General features: G+C 38.3%; 1 protein-coding gene across 2 annotated transcripts in view; it reads right to left on the minus strand.

Annotated features, from left to right (window-relative positions):
• LOC136813222 (MAM and LDL-receptor class A domain-containing protein 1-like) overlaps window positions 1-18480 on the minus strand; it is a 61976-nt gene that overhangs the window by 9173 nt on the left and 34323 nt on the right. Inside the window, exons 67-86 of one of the 2 annotated variants that reach the window (XM_067069739.1) lie at window positions 17491-17746; window positions 16986-17303; window positions 16478-16766; window positions 16102-16235; window positions 15594-15859; window positions 14496-14745; window positions 13912-14310; window positions 13404-13745; window positions 12514-13188; window positions 12092-12366; window positions 11661-11884; window positions 11249-11385; window positions 10634-11014; window positions 10207-10485; window positions 9838-10011; window positions 9461-9680; window positions 9094-9347; window positions 8654-8926; window positions 8037-8454; window positions 7105-7879 (exon numbers count right to left, since the gene is read on the minus strand). In XM_067069739.1, coding sequence (XP_066925840.1) covers window positions 7639-7879; window positions 8037-8454; window positions 8654-8926; window positions 9094-9347; window positions 9461-9680; window positions 9838-10011; window positions 10207-10485; window positions 10634-11014; window positions 11249-11385; window positions 11661-11884; window positions 12092-12366; window positions 12514-13188; window positions 13404-13745; window positions 13912-14310; window positions 14496-14745; window positions 15594-15859; window positions 16102-16235; window positions 16478-16766; window positions 16986-17303; window positions 17491-17746 — 5805 coding nt within the window. In that variant the 3' untranslated portion in view covers window positions 7105-7638. Of the gene's footprint in view, window positions 1-88; window positions 227-526; window positions 768-965; window positions 1235-1413; window positions 1548-1812; window positions 2102-2382; window positions 2701-3277; window positions 3534-7104; window positions 7880-8036; window positions 8455-8653; window positions 8927-9093; window positions 9348-9460; window positions 9681-9837; window positions 10012-10206; window positions 10486-10633; window positions 11015-11248; window positions 11386-11660; window positions 11885-12091; window positions 12367-12513; window positions 13189-13403; window positions 13746-13911; window positions 14311-14495; window positions 14746-15593; window positions 15860-16101; window positions 16236-16477; window positions 16767-16985; window positions 17304-17490; window positions 17747-18480 lie in introns of those variants that run through there. The other variant, XM_067069738.1, reaches the window with a different exon arrangement.

The following is an 18480-nucleotide window of genomic DNA, read 5'->3' on the forward strand; positions in this document are numbered from 1 at the left end:
AATTACAATTTCAGCGAAAATCCTTACATGACCTACGATACCTATCTTAGCAGAATAAGTACTTTGAAAATGGATAAGCAAACGTTACCTTGAGTGCTATTCTTGGTCTTGTCTCTGCTCGGACCATTCTTTGTACCGTCATTGAGTGGTTTAGATCGTTTGAAAGAGTGGATACCATAACTATTGTCGGTGTACAAACACATGTCCTTCTCAAAGTCACAATTTCCTTTAATACAAAAATAAAAAGGTCAAACTTCACCCGTTTAGTCAACCATTTCTAGTACTATTTCTATTTCTACACTATTGATTACAATTTCAAGTTAAGAAACGTGTAAAAAGTAAGACTAGAGGTATCTACGACTTATGCCCAGTTTTCCGAAGCCAAGAGTTGTCAACAGGCCACTATTATTTCCGTCGAATTCATCCATTTTACAACTTGATTTCTGTATGAAACTCGTCTACCAAATAGAAATCCATTGGGAATTCTGCTAGAAACTTCACCGGTTGCGAATCAATTAAAACATACCACAATTAATCTCATCTTCGCCATCAGAACAATCATTTCTATGGTCACACTTCAACCGTCCATCAATGCATTTCGAATCAGCGGAACAGAAGATTTGATGATTGGGACACGGAGTGGTGGTCGTTGTCGTTGGAGGAGAAGTGGGAAGTGGACCGAAATATTGTGAACACCCTTCGAAGGATAAATCATCGAATGCAATGTCTCCAGCATATCCGTCGCCAAGCTCAACTTCGATGATCACCTAAATTAGGGTGGGGGAATATTTTGTGTGTTAGACTTGTGTTGATAGACTTTTTTTATAAAATTTGATCAGCCTTGCAGAGGTACAAACCCGATTCTAATCCTTCACCGCTTCCACTTTAAAGAAAGCACTTTGAAAAAAAATACATAAAGTAGAAACTGCGAAATTTATCGAAAATTTTGAATACGAAACAAATACCTCGAATGGTTTCAATGAGTACAAAGGAACCCTCATGCGAATCCAGTTATCAACAGAAGCAGTGTCCGTACTCCACCACACATGTTCCACACAACCCACGCAATCTCTGGTTTTGATCCTCAACGTTCCAATGTGGTAACCAATCATATGAAAGTAGAATCTGAACATGCAATCACTGAATATACCAGTGCTCATCAAAGTACCTGACACTAAACGTGCTGTATCTCCTTTCTTGCGTGGCCAAGACGCTTCAGCATAAATGTAATAACCTGTAATAGAATAAAGGGAAGTTTTACGAAAAAATCTTCTACCTGTTTAAGATCGAAGGATCAAATCAGTCAGCTGTTTTAAAAGATCCAAGCAAAAATCGGGCATAATTCTCTGACTTTGCTGAAATGATTGGAAACGGTTTATTTAAACTATCTCATATCTTTTTCTTTTCATTTACCTGAAGCTGTTAATGTAGTGTGGTCGTAAGTGGGTCCAGTACCGAAGGAATCAGTGTGTCCTTTTGTTCGCTTGAAGTCGAAATCGTCATCATTCATATTGTACCATTGACATAAACCCCATTCGAAATCACATCTATAATAAAAAAAGGACTGGTATAAAACTTTACGCTACCAAAGAGGCTAATTAACAAGTATGTTGATTGTATCACAAAGTAACATAACAAAATAAAAGAACGCAAATGGGTTCTAGAAATAAAAACATAAGCTTTCGAAGTTGAAACATCTTGACAAAGTTATCAATCTCAAAGAAGGTCTTTGGGTAAGCTTGTCTCGACCTGTTTTATGAATACTTGCAAAAGGTTACAAACTTTAGACACGATGGCAACAATCAAGCTTACCGATAAGGATAATGTCGGTAATTGCAATTCAATTCATCGGAGCCATCACCGCAGTCGTCGGTGTAATCGCAAAGGTCGTACAAACTAACACATGCACGTGTCTGCATGCAACGGAAGGAATATTGGGTGTTACAATACTTGGCAGGTGCCGGAAGGGCGCAATTGTTTAATGTGATATCATCGATAGCAATGTCCCCTTGGAACGTTCGACCGCGTTGTGCGATGAATTTCAGTGAGAAAGGTTTGGAGCGGCGATTCAAATACACCGTTGCTTGTTTCCATTTGTTACCTTAAAAGTAAATCGAATGGAATAAGTGGACAGGAACAATATCTTTGCATCTGACAGACAGATTTCCTAGCTCGTATTCTGCCAAAAATGTTTGTAACAGTCTATAGTCGTGAAGAAAAGTTTGCTGATTCTAAAATGAAACTTCTCTACATCCAAAGGTCGCTTCCAGCGTCTTAGAGGCTGTTCAACGTTCTCTTAGGACGTCAATCAATAAAATGAATAAAGCCTAATATACACGGAGACGAAGTTGTTCTTTATCTATTCAAGGGAAGAAATCGAACCTTGGTCTCCGAAGATATTCCATAGATTTGTCATTCGATATCCTTGTTGGACGTACACTGTCAATTCACCGATGCTTGAGCCATACATGTGGTACCAAAAAGTCATTGTGCAGGTTGATGCAACTTGCTTGATTGTTGGACTGTTTAACGTGGCTAGATCGTAATTGTTTCCGACAGACGCTTCAACGTACACGTAATAGCCATAGGAATTTCCTTTGGTATGATCACTACTTGGTCCTGTTAAGAAGGAGCCTGTTCGCCCGTTTTTACGACTCCATTTGAAAACTCCTTTACTTGTGTCTTGGTAGAAACAGGTTCCTGGAATTTTGAAAGTATTGTATGGATTAAACGTCTTTTTCCGGATCAAAGGGGTATGATCACAGGAGAAATAATTTGTACGAATTGTAAAGCCACTTAAAAGAGACCTCAGTAAGATTCTTTTTCAAAAATAGCGAATAATCATCCTAATATTAAACTGGAGAATCCAAGTACCCTTTCCGCACCAAAATTGAACTTATGCTGTTCAAATTTCTTTCAACTTCAATAAGCGTTTTACACCAATGGTTTTAAAAATCAGCAAGTTGTAAATCTTCGTTTATTATCTTTTGAAAAAGATCTTTACCAGTTTCAAGCTAAATTTCAGTCAGTGCCGTAGGAAGCTTTTCCATTTTCCGAGGGGGGGAATTTTGAAAATTTGAGCTCTAGATTGCTTGAAAATGCACCCAATTGTGACAATTATGACAAATTAAAAAAGAAAAACTTTACATTTTGCAAAATAACCATTTTTGAAAAAATTATTTGTCAGTGCTTGATTTTACTGTCTTTTTGAAGGACCAAAATGACCAACCTACGGTATTGGTCAAATGGCACGAAAAGGGTTAACAGTATTTCATACCATTCTCAAAATCGCACCCATCACATCCATGTTCGTCAGTGTCATCTGTAGGATCGCTACCTTGAGCACAATCCGGATAAAAATCGCACACTTTCTCACTCGAAATGCATCGACCATCTTTACACTTTCGTAAACATGGGTTTGGCGTGGGTGGCGGTTTGGGCATTGGACAAACGCCTTCAGTGACTACAATGTCGTCTAAAGCGATATCTGATGTGTGAGTAATGCCAGAGCCGATCTCACCTTGGAAAATAAGCTAGAAAGATGAAAGAAGATTTTGATGAAAACGGAATACCTTGAAAAATATGTTTCTCGTCCCTCTTCTAGCTCTAGTTCTAAGTGAAAAGAGCTCACTTGGAAGCTTGACCTTTCATCTAAGGAGAACGAATACCATATAGTGCACTGGTTAATCATTTGCAAAGACTCCGCTGTGAAACTAAATAAGTCGGATAATATGCAAATTAGCTACTTTCTTTCTTCACTTTTTTACTGATATCGTTAAAGACCAGAACTATCGCATTTTCACAGTCTAAATAGCTCAGCTTTTCTTGCGTTCGGAGGAAATCTTTTGATAGACTCTTTACTTCGTCATTAACAAGGCTGAACCACTCCCCCTGCCCTGATGGAATAGCCACTGGTACCTGACGGTAGCCTGCAACTAGGAGGACGAAGGTATTCAATTTAATGCCCCGAGGGAGCCAGAGAAGAATATTCAACCTTTCTCAAGCAAGAATACGTGAAGCCTTAGGATTAACGCCGCTTATAGAACGAAGGATTGATTCGAACCATTTCCTTGTTTTTAAGCGGGATATTTTTCGAAATATAGCGATGGATTTTATTTTTAATCCGGCGTTTGTGTGAAGGCTACGCGGGTCGCGGTTTTAGGTACAAAAATTCATTTCCCATCCAAGTTTCAAATATTTAGCCCCTTTGGACAAAGGGTTTTTCTTAAAAGATTTTCCCCGTAGAAAAGATCTACATTTTCATTTTTTCCCAACAACTTGTGTTAACAACAAGTCACATCGCAAACTAATTAACCCCTAGCCTAGTCCTAATTTGGACACCTAAATACAGGGATATTTCCCTAGAATAAAACCTTTGTTTTACATTTTTTATTATCGGCAGATTTATGTAGTTTTTTGTACAAGACTTTTTGTTTTTATTTTCTTTCCCCTCTAGAACCACTGTTTGTAAATATTTTTTGTTTCAAAATTTTTTTGTTTTGTTTTGCATGATAGAAATAAATAAAGAACACTAAACACAGGGGGTCACCTAAATTTTGAGCATACCAAATTTTGAATATCTCAGATGCTCCTATACAGAAAATTAATGTCGCTGTCAAGGTTCTTGATATAAAAGATACAAGGAGAATTTTTTAGTATGTTCTACCGGGTTTCAAATATATTTTTCAAATGGGCTGGAAAATGTCTTTATTTCATTCTTATTAAATCGCAGTAAAGATGCTGGCAAATTTCAGTCAGATTTAACAAGTTATTGTGGTCCTGTAATTCACTATTCCCATAGATTGCGGAATACTGTTTCACATTGTCAATACTTATGAGAAGGAGACCGAAAAAATGAATCATCTTTGATAATTAGAGCAATATTTGGCCGAACCATCATATTTTCTCATTTATCATTTTTTGATTTGCAAGATAAATTGTGTAAAAAAAAAATTTTCAATCATCAAGCCTTCTATTACACACTGGTGTAAACGTACCAGAGATTTGAAGGGTTAGCAGTCTGTTGAAAAATAAGCCCGGGGGGGGGCACTGGGTTTGCGGACTGACGGTATGTGCGGGCCAAAAATTGGCTTTTAAAATTGCACCCTTACAGTGCAGCAAAAATCAGTGAAAATCATACCCTTAGAGTGCATTTTCCCCCAAACTTTCGATCCCTTTCGTGCAAAAAATGGTCAAAATTCTAGCATTTTTGGTCAAAATATCTAGATTTTTAAAGAATTTTCTGAAATTTCTACCCTTACAGTGCATCTCTAGTTTTTCCGACCCTTACAGTGCATTTTGAACATATTGGAAAAGGTACCCTTAGGACCCGCACATACCCGTCGGTCCTTTTGCCCAGCTGCCCCCCCCCTGGAAAATAAGCTGTAATAACCAAAGCTGTTGCCCACTCTCTCCAGCTCAGAAATATCGAGGTATTAGAATTTTGCTTTTACATTACGAACATAGTCTATATTTCTTGAACACACGGGCAGATTTGATCCGTATTCCCATTTTTAAGGCTGGGGGGAGAGTAGACGATGCTATCGTCCGTATAATGTATTATTATGATACTAGCCGGTACCCGGCGTCGAAAGCCGGATAAGCTGTAGCTGAACGCACTAAAAGTCCTTTGGATGTTGAAGCTGGCTTAAAAAAGTGATCAAATAAAAAAAAGAAATCTCTACAAAGTTTAACTCTAACCTTCCCCGGGTGTCTTATCTTTTAACCATATTTGGATCGTGTACTGTCCCCCTGTGACATAATTTTTTGTTTAAGTCAAAAGTTATCAGAAAGAGCATCGTTTACTGTACCAGTGTCGTTGAAACGATTCTGCAGGTAGCCCGGGGTCCACTTAAAGCTTTTTAATAGACTGGATGGCGCGATTAAGTGGCCCGGTAGTATATGGTAATATGTTTTTGCCTAGGTGGACTGTAAAGCAATGTTTTTATTTGAGAATAAGGGATTCAAAATCTGTTATTGATGTTTGTTTCTCATTCTTAATTATATTTTTCAACTTCGAGTAACTTTTTTGTTATTTGGATTTTAAATATTTTTTTTCCAAAATGGCGACCTCGTCAAATACTCCTAGTCTACTTCACTGAACTCAGCGTCATTAAAAATTATCAAAAAGCTAAGTTCAGCCAGAAGTAGACTCTAGTCTACTCTGCAGGTAGTTATTTTTCTCGCTTCGCTCGCGTTGAATATGCCGTCCAGTTTAAATGACAATTTTTCAGGAAAAAGTGAGAAGGTCACAAAGAATAGTGCAACTCTTTGTTTTTATCAGATCGAGAAAAAAAGACAATTCTAAGTTGCTTTTTCAAACCCTTGTCATAACTTTTCGAATTTAAACATAAAAAATGACGTACAGACTTTTTAACGGTAACGACGACTTAAATATTTTTATAAGAAGAAAAAAGTGAACTATTTTTTTCTTATGCTTTATATCGCCCTTTGAATGCTGTTGTTGTCCACAAACTTTTTGATTTTAATGTTTGATTTACTTTTGAAATATTCTTTTATATGAAATGAAATTGTTTTGTGTTGAAAAGAATTCGAATGTCATTAATAAATACGATCGTTAAATACATTCGAAAATATTTTAAAAACAAAAGAGAGAAAAAGCAAGTCTGGGCAAAAATTAAAATTACTAAATGTAGATGGGCCTTAAATTTCAAAACAAAGGCTGAATAAAGTCTAAACCAAGCTCTATCCGATCTTTTGCAAATGGCGCGAATCCAATAGAACAAATTTGTGGAGCAAGAGAGTAAAAGTCATAATTTTAAAACACAAACAAAGCGAAAACGAAAGTGGTGACACACAGACACACAAAGCACCGCTATTAATATATAGATAACATAGTTTGTATATTATCTAAAACGTAATATGTTTCGCGGCGGATAGAGTCTGTGTTTACGACAACAGCTACCCCCGAAAAAAATTCCCGTCTTCACGTTTGTTCCTCTTAGATGAAACTCGTCTTAGACTATAGCATAGTCTAGGGGGAGAGCATACGAAGTTTCCAGCTTGTGACATTATTTTGGCCAGAACACAGAAACATTAGGGAACACTACAGTACAAGTACGACAAATAATAAACAACAACACGTAATAAACAACTGACACAAAATTCAATAAGAGTAATTCATCAAAATTCTTTACAATTCAAAATCATTAAAAAATATTCCACCGAAATTTTCTTCATATTTAAAAAAAATATACCTAAAATTTATTGAATTCATATTATATTATGTAAGCATTATATTCATGTTCTTTATTCATTTCTATCGTGTAAAACAAAGCAAAACTAACAAAACAAAAAAATTTTGAAACAAAAATATTTACAAACAGTGGTTCCACAGGGTAAGAAAATAAAAACAAAAGTCTTGTACAAAAAACTACATCTGACAATAATAAAAAATGTAAAACAAAGGTTTTATTCTAGGGAAATATACAGACATGGCTTACATCTTTCAAACACAAACAAACACAAAATATCACAAACACGAAAACAAAACATAATAACGAAAAATACCTAGAAGTTCGTGCTAAATGGTAGAGACCATAGTTTTTTGTCAAATATAAATTGTAAAAAAAGAAAATTATATTTAAAAATGAATGGTATTCTAGTTAACTTCTAATGTTAAAAATTCGACAGCGGAGAGTCGTCGTCTTCCATGTAAGGGTCCTGGTAAAGAGGGTTTGCCATTGAAGTTGCTCCTCCTTTCGTATCCATGGTTACTTGGAAATTGTCGTCAGGGAACATATCTGTATCTACGTCTCCCATGGAGAATTCCGCCATATTGTCTTCGTCATAGACTGGATTGGAGACTCCTTCTGTCGATTTTTTCACGCTTAATTTTTCTTTACCACTTGATGATGGTCTGGAAGGGGAAAGAATACTTATTCGTTAAATAGGGTGGATAGCATACAGTACTACTAAGGAATTCTGAATGCATCGAAAGAGACCTGTCGACGTGCCTTTAAACTCCTTCTATCAATGAGTGTAGCAAATGAAAAGAAGGCAAACAATCTTCTTACTTTTCTTTAGCTTCTTGTTCTCCTTGTTTGGTGGGATCATAGAAAACTGAGAAGAGGTGAAGTTTCTTCTCCTTTCTTCGTTTGACGATGATGTAGAGCACGATGACGATGACCAGCAAGACGACGATACCACCAACAACACTGGCAGCCATCACGCTTGTCTGGTGTCCGTTCAGACCACCTGTTGATCTACCGGACGTTCCCCCACAGCTTTCTTCGTCCGAACCATCCTTACAGTCTCTGGTACCATCACATTTCTTGGTACTATTGATACATTGATGCAGCGTGCGACATGTGAATTCTTTGTCACCACAAGCGATGGGTGTGGGATAGACACGTGTAGAGTTGGTCAGACAATCAGGACTAAGAATGATGTCGTCAATAGCAATGTCGCTCAGGAATGATTGACCAACGATGCCTGTAAAAGAAGTGTACGTGTGTAAGTGTATCTGGTTTCGACATTTGTCAGTACGGATGTTCACAGTAAAACATTTCAAATAACCAATCCAAATAATCGAAGGGATTAACGTTCCGAAACGAAGCCAAAAAGATTGTGGAAAAGAATAGAATGGCGAGCTTGAACTAAAAGAAAGGAAAACATAAAAGGAGATACTCACCTTCGAAGACCAGTTGGAACTTCTCATTTTTGGTTGACAAATCGACTTTAGCGAATTTCCATTCATAGCCGAAGTTGCCAGACACACTGAAGACACTATCCAAGTTGCCAGCAGTTAAAGTGTACACGTTGAGGTCCTTGACGTGTTTTCCAAACATGTGATAGTAGAATCGAAGGTTACATTTGCCACCTTTCTTGGCTTCGATAGGTAATGAGAGCATACGTGCTTTGGATCCTGCTTTCTTTCCGCTTGATTCAATGTAATAGTAGTGACCTAAAATAGATAAAACAACAAAGTAAGATATGACAACATTTTGCATTTAAAAAAGTTGGCGAATTAAGGGCGTGTGCTGCCAGTATCTATGATTGGGTATTTAAAAAATTATAGCGATGAGCGATGAACTTTCATTGATTTAAAACGGTAAGTATGGGAAGACTAACCTCTCCACGTTCCCAGGGTGTGATCAGTGGTTGGTCCAGTGTTGTATGAAGGTGAGTAATGGTAATTGTAAGTCCAATCAAAATCATCAGATGATGTATCTTGCGTCATGTTACAGGGGTCATAATCATGCGTCTCAAAAGTACATCCGATGTAATCGAGACAAATTCCGTTAACACTTTCGTCCGTAGAATCGCCACAATCGTCCGTCAAATCACAGATCTTATCTTCGCTTACACAGCGCGCGTTCCCACAACTAGAGAAATTAAAACAAAATTGTTAATTTCATTTGTCTACCTTATTTTGTTGATTTGTAAAAAATGTCAAAGTTTAATGCTATGAACGTTTCAAACATATTGATAAACTTACACATAATCTCCAGTGTCATTTCCTGTGGTTCCACAGACAGGTGGAGGTCCACAGTTCTTGAAGTTGATCTCGTCAATAGCAATGTCACCACGAGCACCGCCTCCTGCAAGGGCGGTGAAGTTCAAATAGAAGGGCGTCTTTCTTCGTCCAACATACATTGAAGTTTTGATCCAATCTTTGCCTTGTTCACCTTTCAGTTCGAATAATCGCCCGTAGTCAGCTGAAATGAATGAATAGAAAATCGGAATGAAAATTGTTGTTCTGTCTAAAATATTCGATTTGAAAACAAACAAAGCGCAAAAATATTTTGAAGATTTTCCAACATAAACCGCCTAGTGCAAAATGATCATGAAAATGAAACATTAATCAACCTTTACCTTGTGAGTCACCAGCAGGTTGCAGTTGAACGTAAAGAAGACCAACATGAGATCCAAACATGTGATAGTAGAATTCAACGGTACAATCAGAGTATGATGCAGCAATGGTGGGTGTCATCAACGTTCCTCCTTGATCCTTCTGACGGTTCGATGTTTCCAAGTATGCGTATCCACCTGTTGGTCAAGAATGAGAATCGAATCAGAAGAAGTCAAATTGCCTTGAAAACATGTGTGCAAATGAAACTTTTATAATTTTACTACTAAAATACTCCCAATTCATTAAAATGAAAGGGTTTCAGTCAACGATAAAATTCTAAAGTTCAAGTGTTATGAAGTTTACATTAGCTTATCAATAAACACACTTTATACCTTTAGCATCGCCTCTAGCGTCTGTTCTAGGTCCAGTACCACCCGACTGCGTGTTTCCTTTCCATAATTGCCATTCATAAGAATCATCTTTCGAATGTTTCCATGGTTCGATGCTCTTCTCGAATCCTTGAGGGTATCCACATACAGCTTGTTCTTCGTCTGTACCTCCTGGACAATCTTTCACAAAGTCACAAACTTGACTTCTTGAGATACACTGTCCACTCAATCGACATTGGAATTTCGGTAAACATGGGTCCACTGGTGGTGGTTTGGGTGCACCTGGTGGAAAGCAATTTAAAGGATATTCATGAAAAATGCTTTACTATACAATGCACATGGGACTTTTAAATTTATAGAATTGTCCTGAATCGGCTATCTCTTATTGAGAAGATTTTGACAGAAATAATACACATAGGTTTCAACTCACCTGGCAACTGGTTTCCGTTGAAAACACATTCAGGACTGAAGATGACGTCATCGATCGCAATATCTCCTCGGAAAGAGACACCCATCTTGGCTTGAATAATGATTTGGAAGTCCTTATCGCTGGTCAGTGAAACCGCTCCTTTGACCCATGCAGTACCTTGATCTCCGGTCTTGGCCCAAACCAAGTTGTCCATACTACCGTAATTGTTAGCTTGGTAGACGTTGAGAGAACCGATATGGGAGCCTCGCATGTGATACCAGAAAGACATCATGCATGGTTTCGAAGCATATCCCAAAGTAGACGTTGGTCCGATGGTCGCTGAAGCCAATGCTGCACTATCGTTCTTGCTCTTGCCGGATGATTCAGCATATAGATAGCGTCCTTAAATATAGAAAATGTATGATTAGAGAAGCTAAATTCACTAACCTTTAAGATTGTATTAGCTAATATTTCCTTTTTTTGTTTATCAGATAATCGGTGAGGAGCATCCATAATGGATGTGACCAGTATTGGCTCAAACTATTTACTCTATTAGCATGGGTGATGGTAACAATAACAACACTAAAATACCAAAATGCCAAGACTGGACGGCAATAAAAAATATAGAAACCATACCATGTTCTTCTTGGTAAGTGTGATCAGCCTTTGGTCCAGTGAAGTAAGAAGCCGTTCGTCCACTGTATGTCGTGAAATCGAAAGTGTCGTTCTTTTGTAGCTGTGTCCATCCGCCAAGACCGTACTGCCAATCGAATCTAAAGAAGAAAAATAAATGACTTTAGAGGGTAATTCTTTAAAAAAATTCTTTAGGGAAATGGCTACAAAAATTCTGCTCAGAAATCAGGAGCCTATACTGGAATTGTGGAAAGCAATAAGTGGAGTTGGAATAAGGGATGAGAGGTACTGCATTTAATCTACACGATGTGAGTCTTTCCGTTATGATGGTTTAATTGTTCATTTGTTGTGGTTATTAAACTAAACCAAGAGTGAGAATTATACACTTTTCAGATATTCAAAATTAAAAGCATACTTGGTGTATCCTTTGCAGAGTGTTTGGACATCTTCATCAGAACCATCACAACAATTCGGTTCATTATCACACAAATCGTTCTTCGAAACACATTGTTGAGTTTTGCTACACGTGAATTGATCACTGGCGCACGCGGTCGGTTTCTTCTCAGCGCAGTCGAAAGACCAATCATCAATAGCGGCATCAGTCTTCGAGTAAAAGTAGTGGAAGCCTTCGAAAACCATCTAGAAAATAGATTGAGGAATTAATAAATTACCATTTCTTCGCCAGCACCACAACGGGACAAAAGCCATAGGGACGCGGAAAGATAGGGAATATGAAAAAGGGTTTATTCGACTTTCTGCACTTTTAAGTGACTCGTATTGAAACTTACATGTTTCAGAAAACTCTAAAGTGAATCAACTCTTCTCTACTAACGAAAGCTTGCTTACTCTGAAGTCAGTTGGGCAGGGTGGTAATTTCACCGTCGCTTTCTTCCACTTGTCGCCTGTGGTCGTTGAGCGAGACCAGAGCAGCGAATCACGGCCATCTCGTCGGTACATTACATTCAACTTGACATCGGAAGTCTTACGATCGAAATGATACATGTTGTACCAGAAATTGAACGTGCATTCGTATGCACCTTTGTAGTACATGGGACTAACGAAATGAGCATTCGGATATTGACCTTGCTTTCGTTGGCCGGCTTCCATGTATAAGTAGTGACCTGAAAGAAAAAAACACGTGGTCTTGTTAATTATGATGTTGAGACGTGGAATGACTTTACTATGCTTGAATAGCTAGTCATATCACCGCTTGATTTCCGAAAGTTTAAAGCGGACTATTTAATAAAGACAAAAAAGTATTTCTTTACCGTCAGCTGTGCCTTTAGTATGATCATATGGAGGTCCCGTATTATTGGAAGGAGTCTTTCCTTGGTGAACCACCCAATCCATTTGATCGTACCACCAGGAATTATACCATTTGCATCCTTTACCGTCTTCAAAGTCACACGAGGAAGGACATCTTGCTTCGTCAGCTTTGTTGGCGCAATCTGCTACAAAGTTACAATACTTGTCGTATGGAATACACTGTCCATCACCACAGCTCCATTCGCCAGATTTGCAACCAGGGGCGGGCGAGGGTGTTATTGGGCGTGGATCTAAAGTGGCGGTGAGAGATGGTTTACATTCTTTGGAGAATGAGATGTCATCGATGGCGACTTTGTTATGTCTGTTGTATGTTCGTTTGACTTCAATGACCATTTGATAGTTCTTGGTGGATGGGATGTGAACCACAGCTTTCGTCCACATATCTCCCTGGTCACCTGTTTGTGTCCACAGAGTCTTCATGGGTGAGATAGCGGCTAACGATGTCTTCATTTTGATGTTGAGGGTGGCAGGTGGTGAGTCTTTAGAACCTAACATGTGATACCAGAAGCGCATGGTGCATCCAGTGCTTGGTAAGAAGACAGCCGATAACAAGCGAGCTGTGTCGTTTGGTCTGTTGGCATTGGTGAAGATGGTGAGGAAGTAGCCAGATGTTAAACCTGAAAGATCAGCAATAATAATGATTTTCAAAGACTATTATAAAATACTTAACAGAGGACCATTCCAGGTATTCTGCCTTAAGAGTAGGATATGTAAAGTCTACATAAAAGGAAATTTCTAGAGTATAAACAAAATGATTTCTTTCAGTTCCGAATATTAGATATAACACCCTAGTTAAAAGCACACTGTTAAAGGTGTAGAATGAAATTTGTACCTGAAGTGTGATCGAATTGAGGGCCAAGACCGGTTGGATGGCTGACAGATCTTGTTCGTTGGAAGTTGAAGTCATCATCATTGTCATCGTACCAATTACATTTATCCGTTTCAAAGTCGCATCTCTCTTTGTAGTTAGCGCAGATAGCCTCCTTCTCATCCGTTCCGTCACCACAATCCTGCGAGAAATCACATTCTTGATCTGGTGAGAAACATCCACCGCTCGTGCATCCAATTTGTGCGTAGTTACAGGCCGCTGTACGGATGGGGAAAGCGCAGTCTACCAATTCGATATTATCGATTGCGACATTCTCATCGTCACCGATAAATTGTAGCTGCCATCCTTTGAGAGAAAAACATTAATTCGAATTAGAATAAGCTTTACGAATATTATACACACCTTCTATTGTAATTAGACATTCAATTTTTTTCAAATCTTGAAAATTAGACATCGAAAATCGATGAAAATAAGAATATCTGCTAGACAAAATGAGAACATTATGAAATACCTTGAGGTTTGGAACCAATACCAATCACTGCTTCTTGCCATGTTGATTTTTTTCCAAAGTTCTTCCAAAACAATTGATTATAAGTGCTCTTGCCTTTCACGTCTTGGTAAAAACCAGCGCGCGCGGCCGACATTGAACCATTGTAGTAATAAGAGAACAACAATTTACATTGGGGCGCCGTGGCGGAGAGTTTGGCGCTCAACATGGTGGCTTTACCATAATTGTTGCCGGTTCCTTGTTGAGCGATCATGAAGTAACCTGTTTTGCTCTGCAGAGTGGCGTCAGCCTTGGGGACGTCTGGTGCAGCTGTCATGTCGGCTGGTCGTAAGCGTTGGAACTCAATTTTGCCAGTACTAACATCGTTGTAGTTGCAAGTATCCCTCTCGAACGTACATGAGCCTAAGATGAATAAGTAATTACACAAGCCTTTATATTAATCTAAATTTCATATATGATAAACAAGCTGTTCTCGTATAATCAACTCAAACCAGCAACAACTGGTCGACAAATTGAAGCAGTCAACATCAAAGTACTTCATTACGGTTGTGAATGGGTAGAAAGGTGTGTTGATAAAGAAAACTTACCACAACCCCATTCATCTTCACCATCAGAACAATCTCCTCTATGATCACATCTCAATGCTGCTGATATACACTTCCCGTCCTTCGAACAATACATTTCACCTTGAGCGCAGGGCGTGGTGGTGGTAGTGCCAGGGGTGGTTGGGAGGGCGGTAGGGAGTGTACCACGTGCTTGGGTACATCCTTCAAAAGAAATGTCATCAAGAGAGATGTCACCAGCAAATCCGTCGCCTATCTCTGCTTCAATTATCACCTAAAATGTATAAAATGTATATAATAAATATGAGAGGCTAATCATTACGCTCTTTTGTAATAATCTGCTGTATAGTAGGGGACCAATCCTTAGGATCCGTGACATCTTTTATGCGACGCAACCGCATGTGGCTAGTTCGAAAGTAGGAAGGTTTTTAAGACTTTTTTGAGAGGGGGCCCGTGAATTAGGCCCGGCAAAAGTTTTTATGACTAAAAGACTGACCTTTACAGACAAAACTGTAAGAACAAAAAATGGGTAAAAAATTGACGTTTTGTAAAAGTCGAAATCCGAAAGAAATGAATGAGTATATCGGAAAGAGCATGAAATTCTGAGCAAAAAAAAGTATACTACAACAAGTCTCTTACTCGAACACATAAAGAAATACGGCCATCCAAAGTTTGAAATTCTGTCAGATAGAGTACGAATAGCGTCAAATTTTGTCTAAACCGTACGGAGTCTGACAGAATTTTGAATTTTAAGTGGCCGTATTTCTTTATGTGTTCGAGTAAGAGACTTGTTGTAGTATACTTTTTTGCTCAGAATTTCATGCTCTTTCTGATGGTCCCATTCATTTCTTTCGGATTTGGCTTTTGAAAAACGTCGATTTTTTAATCATTATTTCCCCTTATAGTTTTGCCTGTAAACATCAGTTTTTTAGTCATAAAAACTTTTGCCGGGCCTAATTCGTGGGCCCCCTCTCAAAAAAGTCTTAAAAACCTTCCTACTTTCGAACAAGCCACATGCGGTGGGAAAGTAAAATCTAAATTCTGGATGAATTTTGATAAGTAGAAAGCTTATGGAAGAAGCTGGCAAAGGTGAACTTTCACATCAAATTTATATTCACTGACCTGGAAGGCGACATCACTTCGAACGATCAACGTTCTTCGCACCCAGTTATCGATGGTAGCCAAACTGTTTTGCCAGACGATCTTCTCTTCGCACCTTTGACACTTTCTGGTCTTGACACGCAACACGCCGACATGTTGACCCAACATATGATAATAAATTCGCAAGTAACATTGTTGGTAATTGGTTGGGTTCATGGTAGTGGACACCAAACGTGCTTTGTCTCCTTTCCTTCGTGGCCATGATGCTTCAGCGTACAAGTAGTAACCTGACACGAGAATGTCAATGAAAAATATAATTAGAAAATGATTTCTCGTTAAATTGTTGTAGAAAATGACCGTACCATGGATGAGAAAAAGAACAAAAAAAAACACCATTTAAGAGACAAATGTCACTCATCTGGTAAAGAATATTAATAATTTAGAAAGAAAATTCAAACGAGCAAGAAGAATACTGGATACCATTCAGGAAATACGGTTAGACAATAAACGGTACAGAGAGAGTATTTACCTGATGAAGTACCACGAGTGTGATCATACTTGGGCCCAGTTCCCGAGGAATCGGTGAATCCCTTGTGACGTATGAAATCGAACTGGTCGTCCTTCAAATTGCGCCATGTGCACAAACCGTACTCAAAGTTACATCTAAAACGCAAAAGATCAATATTTAAATAAACTGACCATGGAAATCACGAAGCTCAAATCACAGAGCTAGTAATTCGCTTTCTTTAGATAGACCCAACAACTTTCAATTTTCGACCAACAAAATATGATCCACTAAAAATCGGCAACAATTTTACTTTTCAATTTTTAGAGGGTATTATGGGCATTAATTGGACTTACTAAAAAGCATAACCGAGGCCAACAGATAAAAAACAACACCATACCTGAACGGATATCTTCGGTAATTACAATTCAATTCATCTGACCCGTCACCGCAATCATCAGTGAAATCACAGACTAAATGAGGACTGATGCAAGCTCTGGTCTGTTGACAACGGAAGAAGTACCTAGTGTTACAGTACTTCGATGGTGAAGGGAGCGAACATCCTTGGAAGGAGATGTCATCAAGTGCTATGTCTCCTTGGAAGGAGTTCGATCGAGAGGCTGTGAACTGGATGCTGTATGGTCCAGCACGACGGTTAATGTATGCCACACCCTGTTTCCATTCGTTACCTATAAGAAATAAACATTTGGATTATTCATAGAATCAAATAGATATCTTTTGTAAATGAGGTATATAAACAATATATTGCCAGCGAAGATTTGTAGGAATTAGCCAACTACTAGAACAACGGACATCTTTATTTATTGATTGATTGCCATTGAGAAAACTATCAGCAGTAATTCCACAGGCTACCGGATAACGATGCAGATTCAACTGAAAGAACATACCTTGGTCGCCTCTCAAATTCCACACATTGGTCAACCTGTATCCTTGCACCACATAGATGGCTAATTCTCCAATGCTAGTACCGTACATGTGGTACCAAAAGGTCATTCTACAGGTCGATGAAGCTTGCTTGATGGTCGGGCTGTTGAAAGTGGCTAGATCGTAGTTCTTTCCAACGGAGGCTTCAACGTATACATAATAACCACTGGAAGTTCCTTTGGTGTGATCAGTACTTGGTCCAGTGAGATAGGAGCTAGTTCGACCGTTCTTGCGGAACCATTTGAAGGAACCTTTACTGCTGTCCTTATAATAACACGTATCTAAGATTAAAAGAACATTATTTATAATTAATTTATCCGGAAAAACTATACCCAGCATTGTTTCGTAATTTAGATTACTAAAGTGAAATCACTGTTATCTGACTTTGAAGAATGTTAGAAGCCAAGGGCGAGATCCTACAAAAACAAGGTGTAACAGTAACATTGAGTAACAGTCTGAAGTACTCACTGCTTTCAAAATCGCACCCATCACATCCATGTTCGTCAGAGTCATCTGTAGGATCGCTTCCTTGAGCACAATCCGGATAAAAATCGCACACTTTCTCACTAGAAATGCATCGACCATCTTTACACTTTCGTAAACATGGGTTGGGCGTGGGTGGTGGTTTGGGCATGGCGCATACGCCTTCAGTGACAACAATATCATCGAGGGCAATATCTGATTGGTGAGATTTTCCAGTACCAACTTCTCCTTGGAACACAAGCTAGTGAAAAATAAGGTGAAAATTAGAGACTATTTCGTTCGAGATGCTCGAGCACCAAGAAACAATAATACATAAGAGAAAAACCTAAATATACACAATGCAGAGAAGAACGCAACAACGAAAAACGAAGCGCACAGTCTACATCGAAGAGTAGAAGATACAACTTAAAACCTTCAATCCACGAGAAACATCAGTAAAAAACATAGAGTAACAAAACAATAACAAAACGATACAAAAACAACAACACACAATACAATACAATACAGTAGTAAAGGTTTGAGACAGCATACTTACATGAGCAGCAGACGTTCTCACACCAAAAACCATCATCATAAAAAACACGTCATTCTTTCATCTTTGGTACATGCATGTAATGTAATGAATTTCCAGAATAAAAACGATATGTCTATGCATTCTTGTCTTGAGTTGTAAGATGTCATGCAGCAAAAAAACTGTCATGCTAAAGTTACTCATCTTGTACTTGCTTGTTAATTATAACTTTTGTTATTTTTCAGAACTTTAAAGTTTATAGGGACATGCAATAAAAGTTTAAAACCGAAGCTTTATGATATACGAACATCTATATCATGATAGTTGCACTACACTTTAATAACCTTATAAGCTTCTAAGACATTCTGACTTTTCTTTGAAGCTGACTGACGTACTGTAAAGTGTGTCAAGCATTTACGTCCATTACTAGGCGAGAAGGTACAATTACTAGGAGAGAACGTGCA

Source organism: Clytia hemisphaerica, unplaced genomic scaffold (assembly GCF_902728285.1).
Source record: "Clytia hemisphaerica strain Z4C2 unplaced genomic scaffold, Clytia hemisphaerica genome assembly, whole genome shotgun sequence".
NCBI lineage: Eukaryota > Metazoa > Cnidaria > Hydrozoa > Leptothecata > Clytiidae > Clytia > Clytia hemisphaerica.